Here is a 17,884-nt window from a genome sequence, read left to right as displayed (position 1 = left end):
CTGTACAGAAAAATTCCAGTTTCGGACTTTGTAGTTAATTAAACTATGACATGATTCCATATTATTTGAACTTTAATAAAGCTATAATGCATTAAAACTGCATTTAAGATGTAACACCGGGGTGTTTCCACAGCTTACCGACAGCTTACAGGAACAGCCAGTGATTCCGTTACTTATGATAGAATAACTAGCCTCCTTTGGGAATGAGGTACATGCAGGACCATAAGTCAGATGATCAGCATAACAGATTAATGGTTATAGATAATTTCCAACAGATATCACATTTAACTGCATTTTGGTGCTGATGTGTGAATGGTAGCAAAACAGAAAAAAGACAGAAAGCCATGGTATGTGTAAATGGCAGATGTGGTAGATTTACCAGAAAAGTAAATTCAGCAATTTAACGGGTGTCATGGGTGAAAGTGGTTATTGATTCACAGGCAGTGAGGGAGCAAGGCAGCTGCTTTAGCTTTCTCATTAGCTTTAAGATGCATCTAGTGTATCTGCTAATAAGCTTATAAGTAGAATCAGGCATGCAAGATAAGGGAGATTTCCAAAATGTGCATTGCTGGAAAACTCCAGGACCAGAATTTAGAAACTGATCTATATGTTTGTGTTTGTAAACTGCAGAAGCTGCAAGACATGGATGAACGGCGTATCAAAAAGCTGGCCCAAGGCTACATCCTGTTTGCAGACACAGAGCGCCATGTCATGCCGATCATTGGAAAGTGCCTCGAGGGCATCACCCGAGCTGGCACGAATGTAAATGAAAGAAACGTGAGTCTGCCGTCATACTCTCATTATAGCAAACACTTAAAGAGTGAAGGGTGACCCTCTTCAAGAGTAAAAATTATCTGTGTTATTCAGGACTCAGTGCTTCTCATAGAGCAGCATAAGTCTGGCTTCGAGAGACCAGGAGATCTGGAATTTGAGGACTACAGTCAGGGAATCAACCGAGCCTACTCGGACAGCAGCCTGGGCACTCCTAAAGGTCCCCTAGAGCTGCTGGGCAAGAACAAGAACAAAACCTTCCGGTTGTTCTCTAAGAAGAGCAAGGTAGGCTTCAACACACATGGAGGTTACTGCTTCTGAAGTTCCAGTTGTTGCTTGTGGAGATGGAAAGTTCTTTTGCACACCCTGCTGTAAAATGCAGGTGAGGCCAGCCTAAGGAGGTCAAGCTGACCAATGGTTAACTAACTCAACTAGGTCCCCACTACCTTGTTGGTGGTGGTTTACTAGCTCTCACCAGGTTGACATCAGCCTCAATGGCTGGTAGTGCACCTTATCGATTACCTTAACCTGCTTGGACCAGCAAATGATTAAAAAAAAAAAACACATTTGAACAAGAATCCTTGTAAAACTAGCTACCATCAGATGCTGGTTTTAGCTGTATTTTCCAGCAGGGTACGATCCTCCTACAGAAAATGTGTGTTCATGTAAAGGCTAGTTACAGTATATACTAATTTGTAACAGCTTTTCTGTAGGTAAGACAGTGTTTCTTTGAGAGGTCATAGGTCTTAGATCTGAGGTCTTTTGCACCCTTCATCCCAAGAAAGATGCATCCACCTCCACCCTTCCTCAACTCAACTCTCGATCTCTTATACATCCCAAACAGATCAATACACTTTTTCAGTGTATTGTAGGCATCTTCTGCATGGCTCTCTGGCTGCGAATGGGGATAGAGAAACCCCCAGCTCTGTTGTTTTGCTCAGTGTGTGACCAGTAATCTTACTGGCAGCATTCTGCTTTTTCTTAAGGCACTACACTGACACTGTTCTCCGCCATGGGCCTTATCACATGTACACTACTGCTATTATACACTTTATAATATGTCATTCAGTCCCATTCACAATGATACCATTGTGCACTGCCATCAGGAAAGATGCTCTGTTGCATCTGGTTAACTTGTTAAAGAAAATACTCTTAAAATGAGGGTTTGAGGCAAATCATTCCCTTCTCCTCAGTCATGTGATGATGCAGAGTTCCACATCGAATTCAGTGGATATCTGTTTTTAGAAGTCCACTTAAGGATGAGTGGATTTTTTAAGAACACTTCACCTTCAAATCAATAAAATAATTTCCTGGCACTCTAATAACCTCACTTGCTGCTTTTTCAACACTTGCCCTTTCTCACTTTCGCCTCTGCATTTCCTCTGCCAGCCTGCCTGAGCTTGTTTGCCGTCTTTACTGCCCAGTCTTTTTCTGTTTCATTTGCGTGTCCTAGTCATTGTCGAAATCAATTCTTTACCTTGTGTGAAGGGTCCAAATGTATTTGTATTTATTTATTTTTTTGCCACACTTGCCAAAGTGGGTGAATTGAGAGAATTTACCATTTATAAATATTTCCTATCGACCATGAAATTGTTTCGCATTATTTTTGTTGGAAATATTTCCCACATTTCGGAATTATTCGTGTTCCTTTCCAAATATTAATTTTGTGAGGTAATGTGGTGCAATGGGTTTATGCTTTCTCCATTAGAAACGTCTTAAACATTTTAAAATGACCTGCAGCCAACACGAACCAATCAGCCATGAGCTCAGGGTAGATTTGAGCAAAAGTTGAATGCCACCAATTTTGTTTTTTACATTCCACATATCACATGAAGTTCACAAGGAGTTTATTTTTTTTTTTACATTTTGGACCTTGCTTGTGAGTTAGCAAATGCAATATCATTGCGTTTTTGTCATGTTATTGAAAAGTTTGCAATGCAAATCTGCTTTGCTCCCTCTACCCTTAAGTTTAGATCAAACATCCTTCATTCCCAGTTGCTTCATTTTTTGCTCATAGTGCATGTTCCCTTTCCGACTGAAACAATGCCACAGAAGCTAAAACCGTTTTGAGAAGAAATGTGTATTTTTAGCACCAAGCTCAGTCTGTCATTCATTAAAACACAGAACTTATAGCAGATTGTCAGACACTATTTTGTTGTTCTGGTCTTCAAGTTTCTCTTGGAAACATTTTGCCTGGTTCCAAAACCCAGTGAGCTGCAAATTGTTTTTTTAACTGTTAACATACTAGTTTAGCAACATGCTAACATCAAACTCTTTTTCTAATCATCCTGTGAGCGATTGTTGAGCTTCTCATGTACTTAGAGGGCTTTGTTTGTGCTTATTAAAGTAACAAGTTGTTAACTTAGAATTACGCTAATGTCAGGCTCTATTGGAATTAACTGTAAACGTTAGCTAGTTCTCTTGTTCGCTTTGAGCACTATTTGTGTGGGAGTTAATTATGAAGTTCCATTTCAGTTGGCATGCATTAAAAGGTAGCTGCCTATGTAGGCAGCGAGGTAGATTACTAGGTTTTGGACCAGAGCTAATGTGTCACAACAATTCTGTGTTCTCAAAACAGCAATCTGCATTATTTTAACTTCAGATTAATTTGTTGCAATATAGTCATACACTGTAAAACCTCTGAATGTTAATTGGGCATAGAGTGGCTCCATGAATGTAATCCTCATCATCAGTTTTACTGTAACAGCTCTGTTTTGGAGACACATTGTCCATGATCATGCTGCCTTCAAGTCCTCTTGACAAGTTCCTGCTTATGAGTTTGGAAGTCATACGACGTTATGTGTGATATTTATTTCTCCCAAACACTGAAAACTACTGAGCACTAATACAACAAAATGAAAATTATAGAATGAGTGATGGGTATTTAATTGATGCTTTATGTCAGAGGTGCCCAAACTAGGGGGGGCAGAACCTAGTTTGTTTATAACGGAGTGTGAACTGAAGCAGTGGACTCGCAGAACAGTGCGTACAGTCATCCAAAATTAAATATGATGAGAAATATCTTTAATATCATCTTGGTCACAAAACAATATCCTACTTGATAGTATTACGTCATGCCATTGTATCTTCATCTCTCCAAAACAACACCGAACTACCGTGTGTTCAATGTGAGGATATGCGCTGTTCTTAAACAGTAGCCATGTTTTAAGAGACACTTACATTTAGTCATTTGGCAGACATTTTATCCAAAGTGACTCACAAATGAGAAAGAGACACAACATACAAATTATATTGAAATCAGTTATGTGCATTGTGTAAGTATAGGACATTTGATTATTAAAATTTTAGAGTTCTGTGTGTTTTGTAGTATTAATATTTAATTTTAAAATAACACACTTTGATTAAGGTTTACTTTTGGCCCACTGCCCTAAATCAAGTTAGATTTTTGGCCCTTCGTAGGAAAAAGTTTGGGCACCTCTACTTTATGTATTTTAACATTCTTGAGCTGCAACAGAAAGTCATGGTTTTGTTACACATGCCTACCGCCTAGCATTATTTTAGGGCAAGATTTATAGCTATTTTTCATCAGCAACATGTGTACAAAATTAAATTGTACATTCACGTTGAAACATTCCCTGTGAAAACTTAATTATGACTAATAGCAATTAGCTTCCATAATTATTATTTTATTGACATGCCCCCAAAATCCAGAGTTTCCCATTGGTAATTACAACATCTTGGTGCCTTTTGAAGTGCACTCATCTTGAAAATACAATCATTCCAACATGACTTAAAGGCAACATTATCAATTGTGAAAGGTCAGGACTTGAGTGTTTGCTTATGGAGCCATTGTTTGCATTTTCATTTGGCTGATTGCATTGCTGGTTTTGGGGCTTTTGCTTTGGATTTTGGGCTGTTGGTGGGCTGGGTATTCTTTGTCTTGTTTCTACTGGCTCTTGTTGAAGGTTGGTCCATTGTTGTCCTCGTTTTGATGTTGCTTTGAGGTGTTTGATGGTGTCTCTTTCTTTTCCCTTGTCATATGTCTTTTTTGTTTGTTTTTTCCCCCTCCGTCCCCTCTTCTGCTGTCCTGACCCTATGTCTCTGTGTTTGTGCCTGGTGTCTGTCCCAGCTACCCTCATCCTCGCTCAGTCCTTTCTCGACACCCCCCACCCCCTCGCCCGCTAACGGACCCCCCTCCCCCAAGTTTGGCCGGGACCCCCTGTCGTACTATTTGAAGGAAATCAATAAGACAGTCAAACCCAGAATCTCTTCCTTCCGGACCCTCAAAAGAACGGTGAGTAGGTCAGGGGTCAGACTAAACCTGTGTGCTGCTGCTGGCACATCTCTTTACGTAATTCAGCTGCCACTTGAAAAGCTTAGATTGATCCGGGTCTAATTAACGGTCATGTGCACTTGAATGGTCATTAATTAGTAGAAATCATTGCTTTTCACTGCTCATCTGATGATCCTAATTCACAAGAACACCAGATCTTCACCTGTTCCTGCCACTCTCTTTTAAACAGAACTTCTTGAGGTTTAGCTATGACTAGCGTCACACACTAGATAACTCAAAACATCCCTATTTGTAAGGGATGTCTATTGTTTCCCACAGGATTTTGTGAGACTGTGGTGTGTGGACCTCGGACCTCGAATTTTGTACATTTTAAAGTTTGATGCATTAATCTGGTGCACTTTGAGAGCAAAATAAAGAGGCTAGACCTATGAAGAACTTTTGCACTTGTAAACAATTTTGTGCTGTAGTAGTAATTTAATCACAAACACATTGGTTGTATAGATATGAATGGTGATGACATGGCAAACAAAGTCACACCCACGAAGCATAAACAAGACTGAGTTTAACACAGTTCACAAATGGTCAAAACACAAAATTGACTAAAGCATACATTTGAGCCAGGGCTCGGCCTTAAGCATTGTCATACGCTTTTCCTCCGGACAAATAAATTGGTCATTCACTTGTCTGAGTAAAAAAGTACTTGTCCAGAGAGAAAAAAGGACATTTAAGTTACATGCTCAAGTAACATGTCAAAAACATGTTGTATATTATTCTAAAATTATGTCCGATGCCCAACGTAATAGTGTACCTATTGCAATCAACTAAATTTTCTGCAACAGAAATGTAAACTGCACTAGGTAGGGGAGGAAGCTTTTGTCATTTGATTATTATATGTTAAGTTTAAAATAAAGGAGTCAAATAAAGAAAAGCCGCCATCCCCATCATTTACAGCAGGGGTGCTCACACATTGTGGAATGAGATCGACTTTTTCATGTTATTGCAGCAAGATCTACCATGTACAATAAAGGTTATACATTATAACAATTCCAATATATCAGTAGTCGGTAGTGAAATTTGATGATTCTCAATACCAGCTTCAATAGCACAAATAATAATAACAGTAATATGTTCATTCTGGAAGAATGGTTTCACATTCTTAATTATTCAAGACTACTAAACAGTCAGTAATACAATAACTATAAAAAAAACTGCAATGAATAGAAATGGATTAAAAATAATACAAATTAAGAAAATTAAGTGCTTTATTTAACTGTAGGCCATCAAGCATTCAAGTAAACGTTCAGAATAACTTGCAACGTAAAACTGCTACTTGTCTTTACTGTTTAATTATAATACATTAATACTTTAATGACTGACTGGGAGTGAGAGATGCTTTGCCGAAGCACTGGTGCAAAACTCAGAGATCATTTATGTTATATGTAATAATGGGAAACACTGGATGTCACACCTACCAAGTAAAGGTGGAAATCAGCAGGGACCTGCCGATACAAATTAGAATTGATATCTGGGTTGTTATACGTTATTATTGCAATTTCTTTTGTTTGGTGTATTGTGATTTAAAACTGTTATTACAATCTTTTACTTGCTTATTTCTCATTCCTCTTCATTGGATTTTGGTGCTTTGCTCAACAAGAGCTAAACTTCTTGAAATTCGTAGAGCCATAGAAGTAGCAAAGAGCAAATTCTCCTCACTAAAGAAAAAATCTAGTGCTGTTGCTGAAACTTGCCCCAGTATATCAGCAAGAATTGGAGTGAAAATTAAACAGCTTCTCCTGACATTTCTCAACGATTCTCTAGAATGTCCCATACTGACAGCAAATAAATGTAAAGTTCACCAAAATAAGAAGACAAGCACCACAGAAATGTAACAAGTTTTCATTCACTGTATTAGAATGCAGTGACTTGTCCCGTGAATGTGTGTATTTGTCCCCAAGGGGCTTGCATTAGAAAATGTATGCAATGTGTGCAGGAGGCACTTGTTTTCACTGAAGCAGACAAGACTTGCATTCAATAAAAATAGACTGCTCTGTCTCTGCCTTCTTAGTAAGATTATGTGAACCCCAGAAAAACAAATGGATAACAAATTATTTGCACACACAAATAGCAAGTTGAAAATTGGCAGTAGAAATCTGATTGCCTGACTTAGTGCTGCTACTGTGAATCTGAATGCATCAGACTACTGGAAACAAAGTAATGTTTCCAAAGTGCTGGTTTGCTAAAGTTAGCACTTTTGAGAATAAACTCATCACTGGATTTGACCAGATTTGCCAGGTTAAAATAAACACAGTTTCAAAAGTGCAGCCTCTAGACATAAACAATTATACATGTTAACATGACTCTAGTGTGATAATCTCTGTTCTACATAAATTAAGTGTGAAAAAATTGCTATTGAACCCGGTATGGCAACAGAGTTGTAATGTTGGATAGAACTTTACGTTAGGAAGCAGTTTTATTGCACTAAAATCATGTTTACACATATAATGAATACTCTATGTGGCTATACTTTTGGAACGGTGTGTATTTTAACGTTTCTGGACTTGCCCCATTTACTTTCATTGTAAGTGCCTTACTGTATCTGCAATTTTGAAATAAACGAGAGACGACTTGAGTGAATTTTTGTGGTAATCAATATTATGCCACAAATGCTGTCTTTTGAGCTCAACTTAAATTAAACCTGGAATACTGTATTTCTTTTAGCCAGGTTCACACTTTACGAATCTGAACAAAATCTTCAGTCTTTAATTGTTTAGTGTGACATGTTCACAATCAGTCGATTCCTTTGACTGTCCAAAAAATGGCCATTTCCTTCATTGCCTTTGTGATGAATCTTGGCAGTGGCAGAAATTTTGCAGTGCAGTGAGACTGCTCCTACGATAGCCAGATGAGATAAAACACCCAGCCAACACTGTTAATTGGGACAATTGGGATCAAAGTCTTGACTACGATGTGTATCATACGTCCGACATGATGATGCAGCGTGCCATGACTTATACCCAAGATCACTGAGATCATATCATACAGTTTGACAATTGTAAATGACCGTAAGAAATTGTACAGTGTGCACCAGTCTTTAGTGGCATTGAGTCGTGTCTGAGGAAACTAAATATACATGAGCAGAATTGTTTTTCAGCTTTGAGTCCATGTTAGCCTATTATTGTGGTTTAAAGTATGCCATATAAACCTGCCACTAAAGTCACACAAAAATATTTGATTGGTTGCTTTGTGTGTTAATCAGTCTCTTTCTATTGATTTTCACAAGACTGGCCTCTCAATCATTAGATTAAATACATCAAGTCAATGTAAATAAAGCTTACAACTACAAGTCAGTGGAAAACTTGGCTAGTGTGACACCAGCTTAAAAGAACACAGTCTGTTTCGCTCTCTTTCTCTGTTTACTCCAGAGAAGCTCATGGTAGTCAATTTTAATGTGGTGTGGTCCATGTGTGCCGTATACATGTTTCACTGGCACTTTTTAATGAATCTGTTTTGGTGCTAAGGATTTAACATATGACCACCTCTACACTGATTTTCCCATAATAAATCTCATGTGTCATGATCTTGTGATTGAATTTTCTATAAATGTCTATTGTAGAGGTGGCCATTCTCAGCTGAAAGCACAGCAGCCTCTGGGTTTATTTACAGTACACTATACATCATTGTTGTTAAGCAATGACAACTGTTCCATGGTGAGAAACTGCAACACAGAAGCATATAAATAAAGAATTTGTTGATTGATGCTTAAGCCAGGCTGTTATGGTGTACTGTATTTCGCATGCTTTAAAGTTGCATTGAAAATATATGCACAAGATCTAAATTTTAGGGTTGCTGTTAATTTCATTACTGCCTATATGAACAAGTTCTCTGTAATATACAGTACCAAGTAAATGTTTTAACACCTACTCATTAGAGCTGCAACTAACGATTATTTTGATAATCAATGAATCTAATGATTATTATAATAAGTTGACTATTCAGTGATTGTTGCAATGATTAATCATTAGCTCTAAACCGATTATTCAGTTGTGCCCGACTTAAAGGTTGTATTAAACGTGCTTACCTTCTTTTTTTTATTGATTATGTGTTACTATTTTACACATTTAAGTTAATTGTGAGTCATGAAAACTACTGTATGAAATTGTATAAAGAGAAGTATGGGATTATGCAGTAATCAAATCAAAACTATTTTATATTTTAATGTCTTCAAAATAGCCTCCCTTTGCCTTACAACAGCTTTGTACACTTTTGGCATTCTCTCAACCAATTTAATGACCCGGGTTTCTTTTTATACAGAAATTAGTGCAAAAACAACTTGCGACGCGTTTGCTTTCTGAGTATACTCTTCTGACCACGAGCGACTACGAACGCGTTCAACACATGCCCACTACAGATGCATTGTGATACTCTTTTAGTACAGTTGATGGCCGGCACATGCGCCGATAATCCACACAGATGAGGACAACGTCCATGAGTCCCTTCAGACTGTGCTGATGCCAAAATTTGTGTCATGCATACTGAACGAGGAGCGATCAGCAATGCTGAAAACTGAAGAATACTCAGTCCTTAAATAAGCCTTTCGATCAAAAGGTTTTTAAAGGAATATTTCAGGTTCAATACTACGTAAGCTCAGTCATCAGAATTTACGACATGCGTAATGTTGATATTGTATCTGTTAACATGATTTTAGTGTGATAAAATCAGAGATTGACTGGCGTTACAGCGTTTACCAGATTCCAGGGTTCACTGGCTTTTCATTGTCATGTCAACGAAGATAAGGATAGTAAGTGGTTTTATAACACAAAGATCATTAACACGTGTATAGTTTATTAGTTGACATTAATGACAATGTCGACAATAAAAAAATTGATGACAATTTTTTGTTGTTGAATAGTCGTTTGATGTCATGACCATTAAACTGTAATGATGACACATAAGAGCAGCACTGCAGATCACACCTGACTGAGGAGAGGAAGAATTACACAGCTCACAGTCCAGACACACTCTAAACTTTCCAAACAGCTTCAGGTGATGTAGATTGCAAAGTACAAGGGAATTATAATGCAAAAACACAAAATGCGTTAATACAGAAGCACTCTCATTATGGAATAAGCAGAGCTGGAGCTCTTGAAAGGAAACATCCGGTGTTACATCTTTATTGCAGTTATATTTAATGCGTTATAGCTTTTATTAAAGTTCAAATAATATGGAAGCAGATTGTGTAAATGACTACACCCTGAAACTGGCATTTCTCTGTGTGGTCAGCACCTCTTCTATGAGTTGTGCAAAGTGTTCTGATCTAAGGGGGAGGGATTGAATCTGATGCACATTGTCATGGGGACACATCCCTAGAGTGTGCACACTTAATGCAGCTAGATTATAACATGATGGCTTGTGACTTATTGAATAATAACTTATGTGTCACTGTGCATTTCTTATTGTGAAAACAATTTGGCAATAAGCAGTTTTATTAATAAGAGAGTTTGCTTTTTTGTGAGTTAAAGATGTATTGGAGTGAACAGAAAAGTGAGAGAGCCCCATTATACACTGCAACAAAATACATTTTTAATTTTTTCTGATAGAAAAAAATTGCTATCTGAGAACGTTGAATATAATATTAAAAATACAAATATTTTAAATATCTAAAAATCCTTTAAAAAATATTCATTCACCTGAGAAGCAGCATATAAGATATTTAGACTTGCTTCTAGAGAATACATTTTGAATACAAGTATATTTTGTCTTTACTGCACTCGCAGATGTAAAATCAAGTGAAGAAAAATACACTTTTAAGATGAATTCTCTTGAAGCAAGTCTAAATATCTTATGTGTTGCTTCTCAAGTAAATGTATCTTGTTTTAAGGATTTTTAGACCATTTTAAATGGAAAACAAGACAAAAACACTTGATAACAACAGGTCTTTTTGCAGTGAATTTCTTTACTGAATTAAACATAATAAGTATTTTTTTTCCCCATTTAATTCAGTGAATGTCATTTAGAGGTATTTTTAAAACATGATTTTGTCCTCTTTGTTTTGTTAGTAAGCATGTTTATTACAACCTTTTAAGCCGGGCACAATCTGAATAATCGGTTAAGAGCAAATGATTCATCTTTGCAATAATCGCAGAATAATCACTCTAATAATCGTTAGATTCATCGATTATTAAAATAATCATTAGTTGCAGCCCTACTTGTGAAACTGTATGTATTTGAACTTTTATGGACAGGCCACATTCAATTCCATTATAAGTGCCTTACTGTGATTACTGTAATGAGTTAATAATTGTTTTGGTAATTGAAGGTACTGTAAGCGATTTTGCCTTTCTGAAGCTTTCACATGACTGAGCTGTTGAATTAGCCACGCCCCCTTATTCCAAATCCCAGCCCTCCAAAGATCATTTTATATACAGCACTATGAGAACGAGCACAATGATTGACCGGCAAAAAGCGTCAATGTCCGTAGACACATTTTTTTTGCTGTTTACAAAGTCTACAGTGATCATATCTGAGATATCTCGGGACAATTATTTCATTAAAATCTTTAAGGGAGTAGGACAATAGTGAAATGCTGTTGATTGGGCTTAACTTGTATTGAACCCAGCAGCTTTGTAACATTTGTTGTGTTTAAGTGGAATGACATCATCTCTTTGCCCATCTCCTCAGCCTGTGGACTCTGAAGGCTTCACCCATCTCCCACCTGAGCAGCGCAGAAAACGCTTGCAGCAGAAGATCGATGACATCAGCAAAGAGCTGCAGAAGGAAATGGATCAGAGGTGAGCCGCACAGCTACCATCTCTCCGACATCCATCACTATGACAACCAGCCACAGCTGATTCCTCAGGGTTACCAGGGTCTAGTCTTTGAGCAATCAGTGGTGTTCAGTGTCAAGTGTAACTGTCTCGGTCTGTTTGTCTTTATCTTTCTCTGTCTTAAATATATTTATTTTTCCGTGCAGTGAGGCTCTGGGAAAGATGAAAGATGTGTATGAAAAAAACCCTCAGATGGGTGATCCTGCCAGTTTGGCCCCTCAGATCACGCAGACATCACAAAACATGGAGAGACTGAGAGGAGAACTCTTCAAATATGAGGTTTAAGTTTCACAATCTCTGTAAATCTTTATATACAGTTGTGCTCTTAAGTTTACACACCCTTTTTCTCATGAATTTACATAATCTGATATTTTTTTAAAATAAAGACTTACTAGTTTTTGATTTTATTTAGAACGGCTCTAAATAAGAAGCTGCATAACAAGTATTTTAATATATTCCATAATACTAATGAATAATTGAAATTACACAAAATATCTGTTTAAAACTATCACAAAAAAAGGAAACAAACAGTCATTTATGCTCGAGGAGGCAGCACATGATGTTCAAGGAATATTACGGGTTCAATACAAGTTAAGCTCGACCGCATTTGTGGCATAAGCATTTTTATCACACATAATGTTTGCGTCCTATGGCTGTGTACATGGAAATGTGTGTAGTTTATGGACTGGCACTTCAATTGTAACTGCGATTTTTAAACAAACGTGGCTTTGAGGCGACGTACATGTTTATTGCAATTTTGCGATCATCTTGTTTTTTTTCTTTTGTAATTGCAAAGCATATTTAAGAAGTTGTTGCATTTCATGTTTCATGTTTGTATTTCAAGGTGCAGTGGAAAATCAAACTAACTTTACACCTTATTTCTATTGGGCTAGTTATAATTTTCACGAGTAATCTGCTTTACTGATTGTTTGTTTCGTACTTCATAACAGATTTTTATTATAATTTAGGAATCCAAACCAGGAGAGTTTGTTTTCTAATATCACACGTCATCAGAACAGGAAATGTATTACAATATTACACATGGCTTTCTTCATAATTTGTATTCTACATTGTAGCCTACTTGCCCTTGTGTTTACCATAGTTAAGACCAAGGATTGCTCCTCAGTTGTTAGTTAGTCAGTCTTTCTTAAAAAACAAACTGATAGCCTAAACACGTGTATAAACTTAACATTAATACATCTGCCACAGTTGTAATGTAAATGTCTATTAAAGTTTACTGAGATAAATGTTGGGTGTGGTGTAGTTGTGAAAAGTCTTATTAATTGATGCTGGTGCAGGTGTTTTCTCTTTCCCTCATCAATGCTGTTCAGAATATCAGTGCTGTAGTTGTTTCAAATGGTTGAATTGCTCCATAGCGCTTTAAAATAGTCAATTCTCATATAGAATTCAAATGAGTCACATGAGGTTTGTTATGCGCCATGATTTCGAGGGAAGCCCAGTTTAATTGCATAAGTGATCTGCTCTGCACTATTCTGTTACCAGAGGTCACATATTGAGGAACGCCCGGTTGACGCGCGCACACATGCTCCATTATACAGTAGTAGAGAAGATCGCATCACTTGTGCGAGAGACTCTTGGTGGATCGTGCGACATGCAAGTAATACCACCCCACGCATGCCCACGTACCACATGAGAAGCATACTGATTTAGCACTTATTCATCTTGCTTTAGGTGCTTTATCTCGTAAAATTAGCTTCGGCGGCCACCGAAAATTTTAATGCAGGAAATCCCTGGGTATGTAAACTTTCAAGCATGTTTGTAGTGGTAAATTCAGTTATTTTGTCTTGTGGAATAAATGCCTCTTATGTCAGATCATGCTTCATCAGGGCATTACTAAACAAAAGGTAATAAAAGAAACATTTTAAGTTCCCTCTTGTTTTTTTTAAATGCTTATTTACAGAATCAGCAAGATGGTTATGTAACCGTATGAGCAGAACTGTACATGTAAACACAACACATCTTTGTTTGTTGTAGTCCTGGCTCACAGAAGCAGGGGGCAGAGGAGACTCAATACGATACTCGACTCACTTTCTGAACAATAACGGTGCCCCTAACCACAACAGGTCAGTTTTCTTTTAAACAAAGTAACCACATTTGCATGCACATATTTTTCCGATTAAGGCCCATGTCCTGGTAAATCCTTTGTACCTAAAAGAGGTTTAAATATTTTACTGGCATGGTAACATTCCTGTATACATACAAATATTCCAAATACAATAAGACATGCACACTCATTTCACTTGTTTCTCTTGTGGAAATAAATACTGGAGATGCTTGCTATCGCCATTTTATTTCAGATAATTTTTAGTAATTGTGCACAGTAATCTAAACCCCTCATTAATTCTAATCCCCATCTTTAACAACAGCACATATGAGAGCAATGAATTGCAAAACGTAGGTCATGAGAATCTTAAGTTGCTTTCACCTGTTGTATGAAGATTTGTATTGGTTTGTAAAAAAGAAAATGTTCACCTTACTCAATGTTGTCATTACTGGAAATATCAAACTGTCTTAATTAAACATGAAATTAGTTAAGTTTTTGGCTCATAACTCAAATATCTTATGTACCTTGAACTTGTTTTTGTTTAAAATCTATAGACTTTAAGATTTTAAGTTTTAATAACAAACTATTAAGGACAACAAATTGAGGCTTTGGGGAATACCCATAATGCCTTGCGCTAGAATTTACTCATTTTTCTTTGGTCAGAGGGAACATACAGTATGATGGCATTTAAATAGCTGTTATTAAGAATTCTTAGAGGTTTTAGCTCTTTTGTAGTATTATGTTGTTTTGTTGCAAATAGTTGTTTCATGAGATGTTACCATTAAGGTGATTGTTTGATCAGTTCTTAGTTCTCCATGTGCATGGGCAACCAAAGTATGTGTCTGTGCATTTCTGTGGGTTCACCCAAAATTAAAATTCTCTCATCATTTACTCACCCTCGTGCTATCCCAGACATGCATGACTTTCTTTTGCAGAACACAAATGAAGATTTTTAGATGAAGATTATCTTAATATCTCTTTATGTCCATAGCAAGTGAATGGGTACCAAACTTTTGATGCTCCAGAAAGCACATAAAGGCAGCATAAAAGTAATCCATAAGACTCCAGTGGTTTAGTCCACATCTTCAGAAGTGATATGATAGGTGTGGGTGAGAAACAGATCAATATTTAAGTCCTTTTTTGCTAGAAATTCTTCTCCTTGACCACTAGGGGGCGGAAGAAGAAAGTGAAAGTTAAAGTGGAGATTGACTGAGCAGGGAGGAGAATTTATAGGGTAAAAATGACTTAAATATTATCACTGTCATATTTCTTCAGAAGACTTATGGATCACTTTTATGCTGCATTTATATGCTTTTGGAGTGTTACAGTTTTGACACCCATTTACTTGCATTGTATGAACCAAAAGAGCTGAGAAAATCTTCTAAAAATCTTAATTTGAGTTTAGCTGAAGAAAGAAAGTCATACACATATGGGATGGCATGAGGGTGAGTAAATGATGAGAGAATTAGAATTTTTGGTTGAACTATCTTTAAGTTTATTCAATGAAATTGCAAATATGAGTTAGTCCTACTTGGATCTAGTTACTTTATTTTAAAGAGTTAAGTTCATTCTATTTAATCACCAAGATAAGTGAACTAAAATAAACAAGTTTTGGAGAAACCATTACTCAATTAAATTGAGGGAATGAGTTTACTCAATCGAGTAGTCAACTTATTAGGGTTTTCAGTGTGGATATTCCGAATGACGAGTTTACATGACACATAATTCTGATTACTACAAGCATATGCCAGCTGTCTAACTCCAAATTCTAGAAACAAGAATTATAGGATAATTTTCTTTTTTTTTTTTACATTTATGCATGCATAATCAGAATATCACCCAATTCCAATATTAATCGGAATTTTTCGTGTGCATGTTAATATGTTCAATGTTTACTGGTCTCTCTGTTTAGTCCGGTAGCCCTCTCAGATGACACTGACCCTTCGCAGGCCATCTACACAGAATTTGATGACGACTTTGAGGAAGATGAACTTCCGGCACCTATTGGTCAATGCACAGCACTCTACAATTTCCCAGGTATAGTTACACATTTCCTTACAAGTACTTATGAATATTGCACCCACCCCATTTTCTCTTACACTGACCTCCATTCTCTGTCTAAAGGCTCCAGCGAGGGGACCATATCCATGCAGGAAGGGGAGGTTCTCGCTGTAGTAGAGGAGGATAAGGGTGACGGATGGACTCGAGTGCGCAGGAACAATGCAGATGAGGGCTACATACCGACTTCTTATGCTACCATCTCCCTAAATAAATAACCTCCTTTACCTTCACTCACTGCAGCAGAAATGCACTATACCAAACACTTTGAGTAGCTTCACATTACCACTCATTACGCCCCAACATGGCTTGCTGCTGCTCAGAACGAGAATTTAGGAGGAAATACTTCACTATGGGCTAGTACACCCTTCCCCTAAGGATAAATGAATTTCTCAGGGTGTGCTTTATTCGAGGAAATGAGCTGTTATTTAACATGCATGGAAAAGATGTAGCAGGGTGCCATGTACTTGAGCATCTATTGCTTAACAGACACATCAGTTCTTGTGGTGGCTAACTACATGGTGACTTTTGATAGCATTCTGTCTGTGGATCAAAAAACTGCTTTTTTTAATATTTTGTCTAAATGATCCACTCAACATGGCCTCCACAAATATCTTCCAACTGCACCTAGATAACATGATTTCAGGTTTGTACAGGAGCAAAAATCCCAACCATCTCTGCTGTCAGAAATGTAGCAAAAAAGAAGCTATTTCACAAAGTATTTGCTCGGAGTGGCCAAAAACATTTTACGACAGCAAGTCTTGAATATGCTTCCGTATGTGTGCAGTAACACTGGTTTGAATACCACATCTATGAGTTGAAGAGACCTAACATTTTTGTGAAATGAAAATCATGAGCAATTCCACCCAAGTAATATTAAGTAGTTGTCATAATTTTATTTTTTTCCATATAAGACTGTTCCACAAATACATATGATGACATACTCAGCAGTGCAATATTATGACAATCAGAACCTTCTCAGAATCTACAGAATAAAGCCACAGTTCTCAAATCTAAAAGTATATAGTACATTAATAGTTTGTTGAAACAATATAATTTATTGAGAATATAAATAAGTTTGTATATGAATTGATAATCACATTTATATAAGAGGTAACTCCACACGTTTGCCATTTCATCTAGATCAACAAGATGCACAATGTACTCTTTAATAAGACAAAATGACAAGATTATTTTAGACAACAGAAACAAAGTTAGGATTTTCATATATTAAATAATATATTTTAGCATAACACCACTATTGTCTTATTAGCTTTTTATTCTTGAGGAATAAAGATAGTATAGTTAAGAGTAGATTTCTAAGGAAACAAGCTTCTATGTTCTCCATTGTGTTTGTCTTTGATGGATCCCAAGGCAGAACTGTTAATATTTGGCTAAGACAATGTGCCTTCTATTTTGTTTTTTGTACCATACTCAGAACCCACTATTTTATTGTCTTAATAAATGTCCAGCACATTTTCAAGTTGACATAATGTGTCTTTTCTTGTGTGTTTTGTTGTATTCTGCAATGGAAAAAGATATACATTGCTGTGGAAAAGTATTTGCCCCATCCTGTTATCTTCTGTTTTTGTGTATGTCTCATCCTTAATAGTTTCAAAAATTCTAACAAAATCTAACATAAAACAAAAGCAATCTGAGTAAATGCAAAAGTACAGTTTTTAAATGATAATGTTATGTTGAAGCAAAACGTTTTCCTGTACCAACCGGGCCTGTGTTAAAAAGTATGTGCCCCCTTAGTAAATCCTCAAATCTATGAAACTGCATTCATAATGAGGTTCAGCTGAACTACAAACACCCATAACTGATTACTGCCAGCACTGTTCAATCTAAATCAACACCTTTTTTTTTTTTACCTATATCATACAAGTTGCCAAAGGTCTCGCTCAGTAG

General features: G+C 36.8%; 1 protein-coding gene across 3 annotated transcripts in view; it reads left to right on the top strand.

The window, feature by feature from the left end:
* LOC127648034 (cdc42-interacting protein 4 homolog) overlaps positions 1-17,456 on the top strand; it is a 61,511-nt gene extending 44,055 nt beyond the window's left edge. For 2 of the 3 annotated variants that reach the window (XM_052132607.1, XM_052132606.1), the window contains exons 8-15: positions 631-777; positions 868-1,056; positions 4,862-5,026; positions 11,705-11,814; positions 11,997-12,129; positions 13,846-13,934; positions 15,828-15,952; positions 16,040-17,456. In XM_052132607.1, the coding sequence (XP_051988567.1) occupies positions 631-777; positions 868-1,056; positions 4,862-5,026; positions 11,705-11,814; positions 11,997-12,129; positions 13,846-13,934; positions 15,828-15,952; positions 16,040-16,191 (1,110 nt within the window). In that variant the 3' untranslated portion in view covers positions 16,192-17,456. The remainder of the gene's footprint in view (positions 1-630; positions 778-867; positions 1,057-4,861; positions 5,027-11,704; positions 11,815-11,996; positions 12,130-13,845; positions 13,935-15,827; positions 15,953-16,039) is intronic. The other variant, XM_052132608.1, reaches the window with a different exon arrangement.
* The last annotated feature ends 428 nt before the right edge of the window (positions 17,457-17,884 follow it).

The sequence above is a fragment of the Xyrauchen texanus genome, chromosome 8, assembly GCF_025860055.1.
Source record: "Xyrauchen texanus isolate HMW12.3.18 chromosome 8, RBS_HiC_50CHRs, whole genome shotgun sequence".
NCBI classification, from domain to species: domain Eukaryota; kingdom Metazoa; phylum Chordata; class Actinopteri; order Cypriniformes; family Catostomidae; genus Xyrauchen; species Xyrauchen texanus.
Note: the sequence above shows the minus strand (reverse complement) of the source record. Positions and strands in the feature narration are given on the sequence as shown.